General features: G+C 42.8%; 1 protein-coding gene across 1 annotated transcript in view; it reads right to left on the reverse strand.

Annotated features, from left to right (window-relative positions):
* Positions 1-18,246, reverse strand: part of tsnare1 (T-SNARE Domain Containing 1) — a 169,776-nt gene that overhangs the window by 22,032 nt on the left and 129,498 nt on the right. The window contains exon 11 of the mRNA XM_079504227.1: positions 4,068-4,181. Coding sequence (XP_079360353.1) covers positions 4,086-4,181 — 96 coding nt within the window. The 3' untranslated portion in view covers positions 4,068-4,085. The remainder of the gene's footprint in view (positions 1-4,067; positions 4,182-18,246) is intronic.

The following is an 18,246-nucleotide window of genomic DNA, read 5'->3' on the forward strand; positions in this document are numbered from 1 at the left end:
ATATTATTAAATTAAATTTCAGAATGGTAGACCTGAGGCCTGCGGCCTACCATACCATGAGGCCTCAAGCCTGAGGCCTACCATTGCGTGGCACATCTATGCACGGAATGTCTATGTTCACAGGCTTCTGTGTGCGGCCTAGAGGGCATCTGAGCATGTGCTACACCAGGGGTTCTCAACGTTTTTGGCCGGGGACTCCCGGAAATGCTTTGGCAATGTCTCGAGACCCCCGCCCCGCCCCCTCCCGACCCCCAATATAAATTGACTGCTACAATAACCTTAATAATAGAGACAATACACCATAAATAAATACTGAAACCAGATATAATCATTAGGAAGGTGTATGCATGTACTACGTACCATGTAAACTCTTAATTTTCGATTTTCCATGGTGGTGTATGGTGTAGCAGCTACACCATTACCCCTTACACCATGTGTCCTTTGGGAAACCGGGCCATTCAAAGGATTGTGATTATGTCCCACTCATTGGTGACTCACTGTGAGTCATTGGTCAGAGCTGCATTAGTGGAGTGGGAAATTTCCACTTGCTACGGCTGTTACCATTGAGCAAAAAATACATTTCTTGGAATCAGAAATGTAGTTTTCTAAACTTGTATTATTCAAATGTAATCCATGGGCCTGCCGCCTAGTGTATGAAATATAAAACTGTTAAATAAAAAGTTAATGTTACTTTTGTTTAGAGAAATTTGCATAATTAGATAATGAATGGCATATAAACGTTCAACAGGACCGAGTCGTATGCAATTACTGTAATTGTAAAGGTGTTTTTTTAGGTCATCGAACATGCCAAATGAGAATAAACGTGTATCAACTTCTTCCCCCTCAAAATATTCGCCTTGGAGTTGCTTTGTTTTCTCATTGTTGCAAACAGATCTCCCTTGACATTTGCAAAACACAAGCCAGGTTGGCTGATCCACAACTTTTACATGGGGTTTCTGCTGCACAACACACTATCTTCATGATAGCAGGGTGTCTGGTAAATGGTAATGTGACTGACCGGAGGGACTTGAGTTCCGTTATTCCTCTCCAACCCATACTCAGTGGATCAGCATTGTGTGGCTCATGAAGAGCTCTTCTCCAGATGGCACATTAGCTGGGTCTGAATTCGTCCAAAATCAACAAGATCGTGCACTTGGTGACAAGTTTTAGATTTTTGGCATGATGTTAGGTATGGGTATAAGGTTTTCAAAAACCATCGCAAACAAGTTGGGCTCGCCCCCTAGTGGTCTTTTTGCAATGAATCCAATGCTGGCCTATTTAACATTGGATTCATTGCAAACAGACCACTAGGGGGCGAGCCCAACTCGTTTGCGATGGTTTTTGAAAACCTCATGCCCATACCTAACACCATGCCAAAAATCTAAAACTTGTCACCAAGTGCATAATTGTTATGATTTTTTATGTATTCAATCCCAGTTTATAGGCATTTTAAGCTTACTGAGGCCACCGTGGACGCCATCTTGAAAATGATTCGTTTCCAGAAGTTATTTTCACCCAAAAGGTTTATATGTTATTTAGCATACCCAATACTAATGGAATCCATTGGAAAATCTATTTTATCAATTATTATTATTATTTTGTACATATTAAATCCAAGCTTTATAGGCATTTTGCAGCTATTGTGGACGCAATCTTGAAAATGATGCCTTTCCAGAAGTTTTTTCCTACATTTTTAGTATGTTATTTAGCACACCCAATACTAATAGAATCCATTGATTTTTTTCTTTTATCCATTATTATGGTTTTTAACCATATACTGGCCCATTTAATATTAGATTAATTGCAAACGGACCACTAGGGGGCGAGCCCAACTCGTTTGCGATGGTTTTTGAAAACCTTATGCCCATCCCTAACACCATACCAAAAATCAAGAACTTGTCACCAAGTGCATAATTGTTAAATCCCAGTTTATAGGCATTTTAAGCTCCCGGCAGCCATCGTGGACGCCATCTTGAAAATGATGCCTTTCCAGAAGTTATTTTTTCCTAATTTTTTAGTATATTATTTAGCACACCCAATACTAATAGAATCCATTGGAAAATCTCTTTTATCAATTATTTTGATTTATAACCATATACTGACCCATTTAATATTAGATTCATTGCAAACGGACCACTAGGGGGCGCTCCCAACTCGTTTGCGATGGTTTTCGAAAACCTTATAACCATACCTACCACCATACCAAAAATGTCACCAAACGTGTCACCAAGTGCACGATTTTAATGAATTCAGACCCAGCTACATTGAAAATGGGCTCTCTTCACGTTTTTCTTGAAGGCCATCTTGTCATTTTAGATTGTGTCTTTCTCCCCGTCTTTGCCGCCCATGCCTTCACCACCGTAGCACCGGCCATTGAGGTATCATCAATACAAGAACAAATTGTATTTTGTTGCTTGGGATATGACAGCTTCAACAGCAGTCATAGAAGGAGGATGGAAATCATTGATCTTTCATCCTGCTTCTATGTCTGCTGTTGATTTCAAATCATGGTCTGAAGCGAGGACTGCACCAGCTGACAGTGAAAAGTGGAAGCGCTCTGTGACAGCCTTATACAAGGCACTACGTGGATATGTAACAGGCATGTCTGCTGTTGATCAACTATTACCAGTTCATGCTGTGACTGGAGTTCCAATTCACCATGGAATTGTCCGGAACCGGAATTGTTGTTTTTAAAAGTGTGGTCCTCTTGAATTGAGTTGTAAGAAACATCATAATTCATTTGTGCTTGCTATAGAGCGTCGCAGTCCCGCCAAACAAAACAAAAAGTGTTGTACCCTGCCGTTTTTTTCTTCTTTCTAATTATTTGATCTGCCCAAAACATTGTGTTTATTGTCATGATTTGTCAAGAGCCGAGTTGGCTTTGTCCACGGTGTAAACGTCATTAAATAAATACTTTTTGAAAAGCCTATGAAAGGGGAATTATTTCCTGGGCCACTTGTCGTTCTGAAAGGGGGCGGGACTGCGACGCTCTATGGCATTGATGATGTTACCTCAATGGCTGGTGCTATGGTGAAGATATGGATGGAAAAGACAAGGGATTAAGACAACTAAATCTAAATTACCAAAGCTCTGCTCTCTGCCACCAACATCAGAGGCCTTCAAGGAAAACGTGAAAAGAGCCCATTTCCAAACAAATCTTAAAAATAAATAAATAATGATAATAATAATAAGCGCAATGAGCCCAAGATATATATTTTTTGTAATACACTATACAGAGGTATATGGTCACATATAACCCCCTATAAAGAAATTGCTCAATGCTGATGGTGGATTCATGAATGTATTGTATGTATAGAAAATATTTTAGGCCAATAATAATAATAATAATAATAATAAGGGTAATAATAATAATAATAATAATAATAATAATAATAATAATAATAATAATAATAATAATAATAATAATAATAATAATAAACTATATACCCTTATATAACTATATGTAATTCCCACTTTGAACCAAAAAAAGCCTGTTGGCTGTTGGACTACATTATCACTCTCCAGTCCAGCCTGGGAGGTAGAATGCTGCTGGCTCGGAGCAAGATTAGATAAGATTAAGGTGTAAGATTAGGCGTTTGAAAGATGTGTGGCCATCTCCTCCCAGATCTACTGTGATCACTGCATCCAACGTTTTCAATTAGAGCCCGACCCGTGACAGATAATGTTTAAGACCGATGACAATCCCAATTGTTGGAGAGTCCTAGAGTCTAGGACTCTCCAACAATCGGACCCCACTTTGAGAACCAATGGTCTAGGTCCTAGACCATTGGTTCTCAAAGTGGGGTCCGAGGACCCCCAGGGGTCTTCGAGAGGATCCAAGGGGACCCCGGCTAAATGATTGATAGTTAGGAAATAGGACCCAAGAGGACTTTAACAGGTCTGTAACTCTGACAGTGTGTAGATGGAACCGAGTTAATGGACTCGTAACGGGTCCATTCAAGTTATGGAGGTCCGTGGCCTAATGAATACCAAACTTGGGGTCGCTCAGGCTCCTTTTTTCAGTGCAATCTGTAACAGTCTGAGGAGCAGATGATGAAGGGTCTTACCATACGCTTTGCTTATTCTCATTTTCTTACAGAGGCAGCGATGATGATGACGATGAGGATTAGGATGAAGACTCCGCCCGCAAGCAGGTAGCACTTCCTCTTCCTGAGCTGCCTCTGCAAGGATAAAGCACAGATATAAGAGGAGGTAGGCGGACATCAAATAATATATCGTTGCTGTCGGGAGGAAACCTCATAACTCCAAAATATACATTTTTCAGGAAATTAGGAAAACCTTTTATTTTTAAAACAAAGCAACACAGCTTCATCAAAGTTGGTGTTGTAACTTTATATATTGTCAATTACTTCCATGAGAGGTGGTGGAGTTAGTTGCTTTAGCAGACATTTTGAGGGTCAAATGGAGTTAAGAGGTTTTGTCCAAAGCACTTTTTACTACTTTCCATTGGTTCAATATTTTCAAAACAACACAGTTATGAGGTTTACTCCCGACAGCAGAGATATCATCCTTTTGACCAAAAATGTGCAATCATTTGTTTTGTGCAAATATATTGTTATAACAGAACATAAATATATAATCTATGAATCCCCTATAACCCACAGCTTTTCAAAGTGGGGGCCACCATTTTTCCAAATTTGACCAACATTTTAAAAATAGCAAACATAACACATCTAAGTTCACACATCACCAGGAGATGTTGGGAGCTTGTAGATCATTTATGCTCCCCCCTTTTCCCACAAGTTTTGGGGACAGAGGGTAATGGTTATGGCTTTTTGGGGGTCCTTGGCATGTAAAAGTTTGGGAATGCTTGGTTATAACCAGTAAAAGCAGAGGTTATAATCAGGGGTCTGATCTCTTATGGTATTTTAACACACCGTGGGCGTGCAGCGGTTATTGATGATAAGCACTTTATTCCAGTTCACAAGCCCAAGGCAACCAAGGAATTCCCATTAAGGAAGAAATGAAGAATTGCTTTCTGACATATCGCTTTAAAAAAAAAACACAAAAAAAAGATACCTTATCTTTTAAAATGATTGCTGACAGGAAAAGTAATGCTCAGCAGAGATTATTATTAAAATTAATTTGCCAACTAAAGACCTGCGGGTTATAAAACAGTGATGGCATAATCATTTCATCACTTGAAATATTCGGAGCATTAATGAATGATGGCTAACATTAAGCCACGTAAATCACTACTTTTTGGTTATTCTTTTTTTTTTTTTTAACTGCGAAATTTGTTCGACTAAATGATACGTGTCAAGTAAGACATTTTCATTGCCGACGTGCGCGTACCATAGAAAATGATGAAAGGAAGAACGGAAGTGCTCTCAATCAGAGAATACAAATTTCTCAAGCCCCTCGAGTTGAGTGTACATTTTTAAATGCCATTCTCTATTGAGGAGGGTTTGCATCATTTATTCACACGCGTCAATTCTAATACCTCCAGTGGTAGAATATGGACTTCAAATGCTTAAGATGTTTTCCTTTGCACACGGCACGCATGCATTTTATTCTTCCATGTCAATTATTTGCTCCGTTTGAAGGGAGGGGGGGGGGGGGGGGGGGATTCATGAATAAAAAAGAAAGGTTCTAGCAGAAAAATAAATAAATATTATAGTAAACAGTGTGTGAGTGAGTCTCCTCCGGCAGCAATGATGTTTCGGCTCACAGAAGAGAGCACAGAATCTGTGTTGTTGTTGTTGTTTTTTTCAAATGCTTTTCCCTCTCCTCTCTCTCTCTCCCTCTCTTTTTTCTCAGACCCATTTTTCCGCCACAAAGGCGTTTAGAACGCCGCCGCTAGACCGGCGCTGGGACTGGAGTCTTTAAATCCTGACGCGCTTCAAAGCGCAGAGAGAGCAATTCATCTTCTTATCAGAGACTCAAAACAGGCTTTCTATGTGGAGAGAGAGAGAGAGAGAGAGAGAGAGAGAGAGAGAGAGAGAGAGAGAGAGAGAGAGAGAGAGAGGGAGGTGGGTTGGGGGGGGGGGGCTGGTGGGAGAGAGAAAGAGAGAGAGAGTAGAGGGGGAAAAAAAGAAACTGCTGTCGAGTAATTTTCCGTTTAAACGTTCCACTCCACAACAATTTGCATAAGCAGCCCTGCGTCTGTGATAAGAAGATTGGTAATTTTCAAAGGCTCTGTGGGGATTGAGAATTAAAAGCCTTCCTCCGCTATCTCCTCTCTTGCAGCTGGCCACCACAGATTCCCCGGCTTCTCGCACACATTTCCTCCCCAAACTACGCCTTATAAACTTTCTCTGCCACCCTCTTCCTCTCTCTGCTTCCTCTCCGTCTGACAGAGCCTAGTATCTCTCTCTTTCTATATACTCCCTCCCTTCTCTCTCTCTCTCTCTCTCTCTCTCTCTCTCTCTCTCTCTCTCTCTCTCTCTCAACCTTTATCTTTCTCTCTCTCTCTCTCTCTGACGCCTTCTCTCATCCCAGAGCTGCCGTTATTTAGGAAGAACAGGAAAAAATAAATAAGATAGAGAGGGAACAAAAGGGACTTAGCATGACAAAGGGATGTGTTGCAGTATTTGTGGGACTGGAATTTTCCCAGTGTAAGGGAAGGCCGAGAGGATGGAGTAAGACTAGCAGACAGAGAGAGAGAGAGAGAGAGAGAGAGAGAGAGAGAGAGAGAACTGCTGTTATCACCAGTGCCTTAATCTCTCACAGAATGTGCGCTTTGTGAATGGGAGAGGATAGAATCTCCCACAGACTCAGAAGCGTTATGACAGACAGTTTGTAACAGTCTATCTGTGTTTTTTGTCCCTTTCCAAATACTTTTTGTGACGGTTTGCATCGTCACAAACGTTATCTCCGTCTGACTTTTTTTGTTTTTGCTGCTCCAGAGTCTGTCAGGTCTGCCAGTTTGACAGTGATGGTACGTCACTGTTCTTGGGCTTTCTGTGCCAGCACACTTCCCCTGTCGGCCCACCCGCCGCTTCTTGCGTGGCATTGACATTCATTCAAGGATGTGTAGATTTTGTGTTAACATTCTGTTGGGACATATTCTTCTTTAATACCATGACTATGCATGTGCTGTAGATGTGCACACGCAGCAAGAAGGTGGCAATAGTGACAGCCTGAGCAGTGTTGTGTGTACTAGTAGAGAGATGGTGCTAAGAGCCTGAGCAGTGTTATGTGTGTACTAGTAGAGAGATGGTGCTGAGCAGTGTTATGTGTGTACTAGTAGAGAGATGGTGCTAAGAGCCTGAGCAGTGTTATGTGTGTACTAGTAGAGAGATGGTGCTGAGCAGTGTTATGTGTGTACTAGTAGAGAGATGGTGCTAAGAGCCTGAGCAGTGTTATGTGTGTACTAGTAGAGAGATGGTGCTGAGCAGTGTTATGTGTGTACTAGTAGAGAGATGGTGCTAAGAGCCTGAGCAGTGTTATGTGTGTACTAGTAGAGAGATGGTGCTAAGAGCCTGAGCAGTGTTATGTGTGTACTAGTAGAGAGATGGTGCTGAGCAGTGTTATGTGTGTACTAGTAGAGAGATGGTGCTGAGCAGTGTTATGTGTACTAGTAGAGAGATGGTGCTGAGCAGTGTTATGTGTGTACTAGTAGAGAGATGGTGCTGAGCAGTGTTATGTGTGTACTAGTAGAGAGATGGTGCTGAGCAGTGTTATGTGTGTACTAGTAGAGAGATGGTGCTGAGCAGTGTTATGTGTGTACTAGTAGAGAGATGGTGCTGAGCAGTGTTATGTGTGTACTAGTAGAGAGATGGTGCTGAGCAGTGTTATGTGTGTACTAGTATAGAGATGGTGCTGAGCAGTGTTATGTGTGTACTAGTAGAGAGATGGTGCTGAGCAGTGTTATGTGTGTACTAGTAGAGAGATGGTGCTGAGCAGTGTTATGTGTACTAGTAGAGAGATGGTGCTGAGCAGTGTTATGTGTGTACTAGTAGAGAGATGGTGCTGAGCAGTGTTATGTGTGTACTAGTAGAGAGATGGTGCTGAGCAGTGTTATGTGTGTACTAGTAGAGAGATGGTGCTGAGCAGTGTTATGTGTGTACTAGTAGAGAGATGGTGCTGAGCAGTGTTATGTGTGTACTAGTAGAGAGATGGTGCTGAGCAGTGTTATGTGTGTACTAGTAGAGAGATGGTGCTGAGCAGTGTTGTGTGTGTACTAGTAGAGAGATGGTGCTGAGCAGTGTTATGTGTGTACTAGTAGAGAGATGGTGCTAAGAATGTGTAGCATTGCCTCTATATGTGCCTGCTGTTTTTGGCAAACATTCCCCAAAGAATAGGGATGTTAACAAAAGTGCCATTTTAACAGTTTCAAGCGATAACATTGTTAATCGCAATTATTTTATTAAACCATATGCCTCTCTGCTGAAGCTAATACATTATGGGTGGTTCAGGGGTAGAGTGGCTGGGTAACCGCAAGGTTGCCTGTTCAAACCCGGGCTCCCCCAGAGTTAGTGTCGAAGTGTCCTTGAGCAAGACACTGAACCCCAAATTGCTCCCGATGTGCTGGCTAGTGCCTTGCATGGTTTCTTCCGCCATCGGTGTATGAATGTGTGTGTGAATGGGTGAATTGATGCACAATCTATGTAAAGCGCCTTGGATAAAGGCGCTATATAAATGCACCATTTACCATTTATTATACATTGATTGGAGAATAATCCACACAACTATTTTAAAACCAAGTATTTAATTTCCACTATTAGCTGTAATCAATCAATCACTGTGCCATTGTAAGACCTCACCTGACACCTGTGTGGCTTCACGTCTGATAGGGATGGGAAGTTGGGAACTGATACGATCGTATTTATAGGCCTACTATAATGACAGGCCCGTTAGCGATTCTTGATATTCGTGATTATTGATCAAGTTTCAGTGTGGAAAAAGAGTATAGGCATATTCAGGTTTTCAACAGTTTTACTATCTCTGAGAAATGTAGGGTAGACATGTAATGGGATGCATGGCCGCCTTTTCGACCATGTTCAATTACAATGAATCCTGATCCTTATCTTTTCCTTTTCAGCAATGTCGTTGAATTGCAACGAGAAACATGGTGACATAGATAAAAGGAAATTGATAATGCTTGGGAAGCATTGATTGTCGATTCTCAGCGTTAAAGGACCACTTCACCACTTTTCAACCTAACTTCATATAATAGGTCCTCACTAATAATCATGAAAAAATGGTGCAATTTTTTTCTACTCGGTCTGTGTCTCATAGGAGGGCTGTGGGCAGTTCAGAAACCGTTTTCCAGTGACACCACCAACTGCAGGCTTTCTAGTCCTGAAAAGTTCCAATGCGAAAATGGAAGCCATCGTTCTTACGATAATGAAAATCTAAATATTTTTGTTAAAAAATCTTGTTTCAAAAAAAATCTGCCTAATGATGATGTCACTGGAAGACGGTTTCTAAACTGCCCACAGCCGTCCTATGAGACACAGACTGAGTAGGAAAAAAATCGTGCCATTTTTTCATGATTATTAGTGAGGACCTAGTATATGAAGATAGGTTGAAAAGTGGTGAAGTGGTCCTTTAACAATTCCGACTCCGGCTCCGGGCCCAGGCGTCGTGACATGTATTAAGGGCTACTCAACTTAAGATGGCTCAGGGGCCACTCAGCTAAATACCAAATGTCCAAGGGCCGCAAGCCCAAATAATGTTGGTCCTACAGTATATTCGTTTTTTAATCAGTGGTTTTCTAACAGCACTATGAGTAGTCAGTAAATAGTAGTAAATTGAGGAAACACACAGAAAACGGCCTACATTTCCATCTAGGAAAGGCCAAACCTCATTGAACAAAATTATTGTCATGACATGGATGACTGATTAATAATGAAATTAAGTTACACAATGTTCTCTTCACAAAATGTGAAGAGAACATGAACAGATTACTGTTGCAAATAAAACAAATATCAGAGGTAGACCAAAATGTTTTATAAATCAGCTCAGCTAAATCAGGTTTGATTTGGGCGACATCTGTTAAAGAGGAGGCAGGAGAGAGACAACATACATCGGGGACGGTAAACGCCACAACTATACATGACGAGAGAGAGAGAGAGAGAGAGAGAGAGAGAGAGAGAGAGAGAGAGAGAGAGAGAGATGGGAAGGGAGAGAGCGAGAGAGGGAGGGGGAGAGAAAGATGGAGAGAGAGAGGGAGAGATGGAGAGAGGGACAGCGGGAGAGATTTCTTACTTAACCCATTTTGGGGCGGGAACCCCTTTTGGTGTTAGCATTATGTTATGCTTTAGCTATTGAAAAATAGCAGATCTACAACCTCATAGCGCGGCACCGAGTGGCGCGCTACGAGCTTGTAGGTCTGCTATTTTTGAAAAATCGAAGAACGACTGACATAGAAACATAGCTTTTTCAGAAAACTGTCAAGATATAGAAGACATGTTTAGAATCTGATCTCAGGTCAAAATGGGTTAATGTGACACTGCAATTTCGCCACTCAGGTGGTCTAGCTCGTATATGGACTTTATGGAGGTTCTGCTGTGTGCAGACAGTCACGCATGCATGGTGCATGCGTGTCTGAGAGCGTTGCGCTGTTTTGACATGCGTGTCTGAGAGCGTTGCGCTGTTTTGACATGCGCGACTGAGAGCGTTGCGCTGTTTTGACATGCGTGTCTGAGAGCGTTGCGCTGTTTTGACATGCGCGACTGAGAGCGTTGCGCTGTTTTGACATGCGCGACTGAGAGCGCTGCGCTGTTTTGACATGCGCGACTGAGAGCGCTGCGCTGTTTTGACATGCGCGACTGAGAGCGCTGCACTGTTTTGACATGCGCGACTGAGAGCGCTGCGCTGTTTTGACATGCGCGACTGAGAGCGCTGCGCTGTTTTGACATGCGCGACTGAGAGCGCTGCGCTGTTTTGACATGCGCGACTGAGAGCGCTGCGCTGTTTTGACATGCGCGACTGAGAGCGTTGCGCTGTTTTGACATGCGCGACTGAGAGCGCTGCGCTGTTTTGACATGCGCGACTGAGAGCGCTGCGCTGTTTTGACATGCGCGACTGAGAGCGCTGCGCTGTTTTGACATGCGCGACTGAGAGCGCTGCGCTGTTTTGACATGCGCGACTGAGAGCGTTGCGCTGTTTTGACATGCGCGACTGAGAGCGTTGCGCTGTTTTGACATGCGCGACTGAGAGCGTTGCGCTGTTTTGACATGCGCGACTGAGAGCGCTGCGCTGTTTTGACATGCGCGACTGAGAGCGCTGCGCTGTTTTGACATGCGCGACTGAGAGCGCTGCGCTGTTTTGACATGCGCGACTGAGAGCGCTGCGCTGTTTTGACATGCGCGACTGAGAGCGCTGTGCTGTTTTGACATGCGCGACTGAGAGCGGTGCGCTGTTTTGACTTGATAATTCCCATTGTTCAGAAGGCACTTTCACACACATACCGGTAGTTTGATCCGAAACAAGCCAGGAGGATCTTCTTTGCACAAAGCACAAAACATGCTGTTTTCTGTCCGCGCCCGTAACTTGTTTTGTCGGTGTTGTTTACCGAACGCGAGCCGATCTGTTCTGCTCAACGCATCGTGGATGCATGCATGCTGCAGCTGTGCTTATGTGGACTTGTAAATCGACAACAACACGCCCACTTTTTGTCAGCAGGTAGAACATACAGCTCAGTAGCGCATGATCGCATCGTGATCGTGTGGTTAGAAATGCTAGAAATGACTTTTCCACACTGAAAGCACAACAAAAATATTTTTGACCATGACGGGCCGGCGGGCCGCACAGACATGTTGCGCGTGCCGCATGCGGCCCGCGGGCCCCGGGTTGAGTAGTGCTTATAGCATCTAAAATGGTTTAACCACTACCTACATAATAATAATAATAATAATAATAATAACTTTATTTATATAGCACCTTTCTAGGCATGAGCCACAAAGTGCTGCACAGGAATAACAAGAAAATTCACAATAGAAAAATAGAAAAACAAAAACAAAAGTGACATGATCTAACATAATGAACGCAATAAACAAGAAATACCCAAACATTAAACAAATCAAGATAACACAAGATCAATAAAAGGCAAGGAAAAACAAAAAGTTATTTATAGGAATGCTTTTTGAAATAAATGGGTTTTTAATAGGGATTTAAAACGTGAGGGAGTCAGTGAGGCGAATTAATTCTGGAAGCTCATTCCAGAGCTTTGGTGCTCGGATGGCGAAGGCCCGATCACCCTTTGTGACGTAGTTTGCAGAACGGATTTTTAGGAGCCCCTTGCCTACATATATTGGCACATTCAACTGCGTGTGTATTTGTTGTTGTAAGTGTATTTGTTGTTGTATTTGCTGTTTATCATACCTTATGTTTGATTCATTTGTCTAACTTACTATTTGTTTATTATTTTAAGTGAGAACCATGCTTAAGCGCTTTATGGGTTTCTTTTCTCACCTGCACTTTTCTTTTGTACTGTTCTTGATTCCTGTCCATCTACTGGTACAAGTAAAAGGTTTCTCCCGGTAACGATGCACGACATTCAGAAACAATTCCCTGCCTATGGCTAATATGCATATAAATTGCATTAATGAAGTTTACATTAATACACTGAATATGTCTACATTTATACAGTTAATGAATTTCCTCAGAGCTCAGACTGAAATATTGGTCGCGCCCCTTCTCTTTTGCCATTGCTCGGCTCTTGACTGAAACTGACATTGATGATCCACTCGAACATGTCGACTACAATTTAAAATGGTAAATGGTAAATGGTGCATTTATATAGCGCCTTTATCCAAGGCGCTTTACATAGATTGTGCATTACATTCACCCATTCACACACACATTCATACACCGATTGCAGCGGAAGCCATGCAAGGTACCAACCAGCACATCGGGAGGTTCAGTGTCTTGCCACTTCGACATGTAGACAGGAGGAGCCGGGATTCGAACCGCCGACCCATGGATCATTGGACGACCTGCTCTACCTCCTGAGCCACAGCCGCCCTTTAACTGCAATTTAACTTAGAATAGAAGTTTGGACAGCATCCCAAAACAGAGACCAACCGGCTGCATTCCGTCAGAAAAACATGACACACCATCATGCAGTATTAAATGACGTGCATCTGGCGCATGTTTATATTGGGGGGAAACAACTAAAACTAAAAAACTAAACAACGCACAGTACATCTGACAGGCACTCAGCGTGGACGGACCATACAGCGGAGCTGAGTGGCACTGACTGCAGAATACATGACAATGAAATGGGAGTGCATGGATGGAGCAGCAGGAATGTTAATTCATCCTCAAGGGACTTGTTTTGAGAGGCAAAACTAGAATGATGTTGCTTTTTTGTACAAAATACAATTGGATTGTCCATTAACCACATGAAGCCTCTATTCTGGGCATGCCATAATAATAGAGGAGCATTCAGCCAGAATAGCAGTGCTATACAAGCTCATGCGGGCCATGACGTGTTATTGATCGGCACATTCTTTGGTGATGAGATTTTATGTAGAGTGAAAAATGGAGTGGGACAAGTATAGACCACCGGAAGTATTGTATATTGTTGCTGTTGTTGGTTGGACACCTCCCAAAACTGGTACTTTTCAGGATATATATATAAAAAAAAAAAAGCTAAACATTACCGACCCTAAAGCTCAAAACGTGCCTCGATGCGGCACATTTTGAGCTTCTAGATCTGCTATTCCTGCTCCTTTTGTGTTGCTATTCTAATTTACGGGGAAACATTTAAAATATGGAGATAAGAAGTTTATGCAGCAATATAGGGTTTAAGTGTGTTAACCATTGGCTCCGTCACTCCCTAACCAAACCGATACGGCTGTGCACTGACTACATCTCTCTCTGCACTTCACATTCCAACGTCCTCCCTTTACACCGCCACAGCACCCCGGCTGGCCTGCCAGCCCTCGCCATCAAAGTGGCGTCATCTTTGTCAAAAGAAACCACTCTCGTCAGCACAAAGGTCTGCACCGCTGGTCAAGGACGAGGAGAGGATCCGAGTTTGAATGAAAGGAAGACAAGAGAGTATAGGAAAGAGTGAGACTGTCAACACAGCATGTGACAGTCAGACATGTCATTGCACCAACGTACAGTATGAAGGAGGCTACACATTACGTTGGATGCACCTTATGGGTGGGTGACCTTCTGATTCTGTCTCTGAAGGATAGCTCACACATGGTCCAAAGAAAGAAATCCAAACGATGTCTGAGATAATGATCACTTAACCCATTTTGACCTGAGATCATATTCTAAAAATGTCTTCTACATCCTGACAGTTTTCTGAAAAAGCTATGTTTCTATGTCAGTCGTTCTTCGATGTTTCAAAAATAGCAGACCTACAAGCTCGTAGCACGCCACTCGGTGGCGCGCTATGAGCTTGTAGATCTGCTATTTTTCAAACCAAAAGGGGTTCCCGCCCAAAATGGGTTAAAACAGAAGATATTGTGTTGCATGTCAAATAGCATTGCATCGCAATGTGAAATGTTCCTCTATATGTTCACTGAATGTTCTTCCATTTTCACCAGATATTCTTCTATAGCTTTGCAAAAATGTTATTCTATTTTGCAGAACGTTTTTCCAGATATCCTTCAATCATTGCCAAAGGTTATTCCATTTTCGGCCAAATGTTCTGTTCAATATCTTTCACGATTCTGACATGCCCAAAATGGGGTCAGTATAGGGTTCATTCATGCGGTTAAAGATAGTAAACCATTTGAAAACATGCAGATTGTTTTATCCCAGGGTACAGGACGGGCAAAACAACTGTACTCTAAGCCTCGTAAACATAATGGGACTGCCGTGTGAGCCCCACCATCTATCTCAAAAATCATCTCCATACATCTCTGGCCGAGGACGAATGCACAGTGCGTGTCCCAGGAGGCTGTATTTACCTCGCATGACATGAGCAATGTCTTCATAATACAATAATAATGCAAAGCGATGATTACTGACATAATATTATTCTCCCTTTATCGCATCTGGTTGGGAAAATTGGAAGTCCATAAAATAAATAATGTTTGCAGCGCTACTGCCTCGCTTGGTAATCGGCTTATGTGCAATTTACATAAAATTCACAGTTCCGTGCAGTCACCCTGATTATGATATTTAAAAGGAGCAGCGACTATGAAAAAAAAAAGAATTCATGGCCAATCCCAGCTTCTTAACACTACTGCTAGGGGTGGAAAGTAACTAATTACAAGTATTCTAGTTATATGTTAAAGTACATTTTTTGTGCATCCAAATATATATATATATATATATATATTCTTTTGCTTAACCACTTAAACCCATTTTTCTGGGGGGCGAACATTCTGCAATAATAGGTGATCAATAAGCTTGTTGTACAGTAGATCAGCTATTCTCAACAACGTTTAGAGTAGAGTCAAAACAGCCTGGGGCGACTCCAGTCAAATATACGGATTAAGTGGTTTAAGTAGATTTTTGAATGAGTGTTGTACTCTACTCTACTTTTAGAAAAGGCAAGGATTACAGTGTAGCCTATGGTTATGCTCTTCTAATCAGGAGGGTACATTAAGTTGGCTTTGAACCTCTTTTCCCCTCGTAAGGACATTTTTGAGAAAAGCTCTCCTCATAAAGAAAACATGCTCACCACTTTGGAGAGCATCGCTCAGTGTGAAGCCCGGTTCATATACTCTGTCATACAACAGTGTCACGCCAAAAATAGCCGACCCATGCAGGCTCACAGCGTGTCGCGGTGCAACGCTTTGTGAGCTATTGTCAGCTTGTGCCACCACTACGACGGAGCATAAATTAGGGACAGATTCATATTGAAATGTTAGCGGCCAGGAGTTCAGGTCTTTTTTAATGCTGCAACTGATCTACCAAATACCAGGTTTTGGTGTTTGTCTTTTTGTTGTTGATGTTGTTGTTGGGCAGTTTTCAACCAATAAATCTAATCGTACTACTGTATATGCGAGTAACATTTATGCATTCATTTCCCATCAATGTATTTTGACTTGACTTCTTCCTCAGATGTTTTGTGCTTTCCTGTAGATTATGTTATTATACTGTTTCTTCCTGTTAAAGGGGAGTTTATCCTTACACTGCCGCTTGCTCATGTGGGAATGTATATGGTCTCAACCTGCTCCACAGTGGCGGAGCTACCGGGGGGGTTGGGGGTGTGGTCTCCCCCCGGCCCGGACCTCCTGGGGGCCCGGGCTGTCAGATGATCGATGGACGATTTTTTTCACACAGTCACTCACGGCAGATAAAACCAGCGGGCCCCCGCGAATCCCGCATCCTCCCGCAATTAACCAGATACAGAGCTTATAGCTATAGCCTATAGAGCGTCGCAGGCCCGCCTCCTACCCTGGACCAGGAAATGAAACCCAATGCATTATTCTCATAGACATTTCTTAAAGTATTTATTTAAAGACGGTTACGCCGCGGACAAAGCCAACTCGAGTCGTGACAACTCATGACAACACAAACAATATTTTGGACCAAACAAATAATTACAAAGAAGAAAAACAACAAAAAAAGTTTTGTAACCTGCCGTTTTTTTCTTCTTTCTAATTATTTGTTTGGTCCAAAATATTGTTTGTGTTGTCATGAGTTGTCACGACTCGAGTTGGCTTTGTCCGCGGTGTAACCGTCTTTAAATAAATACTTTAAGAAATGTCTATGAGAATAATGCATTGGGTTTCATTTCCTGGTCCAGGGTAGGAGGCGGGACTGCGACGCTCTATAGCCTACACTTTAGCAAAATATCATGTCTGATGAGAATGTACTGCGCGGCTGGACAAGCACCGTGGAGTCTGTCTCACTCTCCAACAGACATCCTCAGCCACGCTCCCAAAGTGGCAGTACCTGTCAATCATTAGTAGGCTAATCACTCTGTGAGGAGTGCAGTGCATGTGTTGTGTGGAGTTCCTTTTCTCCACAACGGACTTTATTCGCTTCTAAACCCCTTGTTGCTTTTCCCTGTGTGAATCACTCAGCAATAAGGTGAAACAGAACACAAAGATGAGTAGCCTATTTTTTGTGCTGCTGCGCAATGTCTGTGACTGTGAGACTGTGACGCGGTCAATAATATATAGCATAAATAATAGGCCAAATATAACACTTTCCCTTTATCTGTGACTTTGATCAGCTCCTCACACACATACTGTAACTCCTCTCTCGTGCATGCACGCCTGCTCAAACTCAGCAACTGTTTGCGTAAATGTATAATCTTCTTCCCGTCGTGCAGTCTTCCCCCCGGCCCGGTACAAAGTAGTTCCGCCCCTGCTGCTCCATATGTAAAGTCTGCCTTGTCCGGGCCTACCACAGGTCACGGGCAAAGTCAGAGAGAGAAGGATGAGGCTGGCAGGGCACTGCGTCAGGCACCCAGAACTTGAGGCAAGTAAATTGACCCTATGGGAGCCAACCCAGGGCAAAGCCAGGAGGGGAAAGAAGCGTACCACCTATGTAGACATGCTGAGGCGCAGACAGCTTGGCTGACAACACTGAAGAGCTCAAGAACCTGGTGTTGGATAGGAAATTGTGGAGGGCAGCGATCCAGGAATCCCGAGTTGGTGTTGGCTAGACCTCACTCTTGCAGCAACTACTATATGTAGAGTGTCTTGAGACAACTTTTGATTTGCTACTACTGCATACATACAATACATTCAAATGTAAGTGATTTAACAGTGCTTCTACTTGAACAGAATATTCCAACCCCTCTCACGATGAACTCTGGAAACACCGATCAAAAAGTTTACTACAGAGCACAGGTTGTGTTTTTAGAATATTAAGTATTAATATAATACTTCTTAAATATCTTATGCTGGAGAGAGAGAGAGAGAGAGAGAGAGAGAGTACTTAGCTAGAGTTGTACCAACTTGAGTCCTCTGAGATCCAACAATGAAGGCTGCTGTTCCGTTTCCGCTCTACCAACTATTTGAGGCTAAATCACATGAGCTGTAGCTTCGAATGAGTGGGTGGGTTAACATTAATTGAAAACAGACAACCTTAAAGCTGGCATGGGGGGGTCAGATCAACATATGGAATTAATTCTGTACTGGCCATGGAGTGTGTCTTGAGTGTACAGGGTTTGATGAGGTCTGATCAACATATGGAATGTCAGAAGAGGTCAGCTCCATATGAAGCTCTAAGGGTGGCAGCGGGGGCAGTGTCTTGAGTGCACAGGGTTTGATGAGGGCACAGGTAGGGCCGGGCCTTAATTTTCGGGCCTGTTGAGAACTCTAGTTTTCTGCCGGGCGCGGCTGCACTAATAACTTTGGGGCAGGCCCGTCTAGAGTTTGAATGGACAGGTATCAGTCAAAAGGGACA

Source organism: Electrona antarctica (genome assembly GCF_951216825.1).
Source record: "Electrona antarctica genome assembly, chromosome: 6".
Lineage (NCBI taxonomy): Eukaryota > Metazoa > Chordata > Actinopteri > Myctophiformes > Myctophidae > Electrona > Electrona antarctica.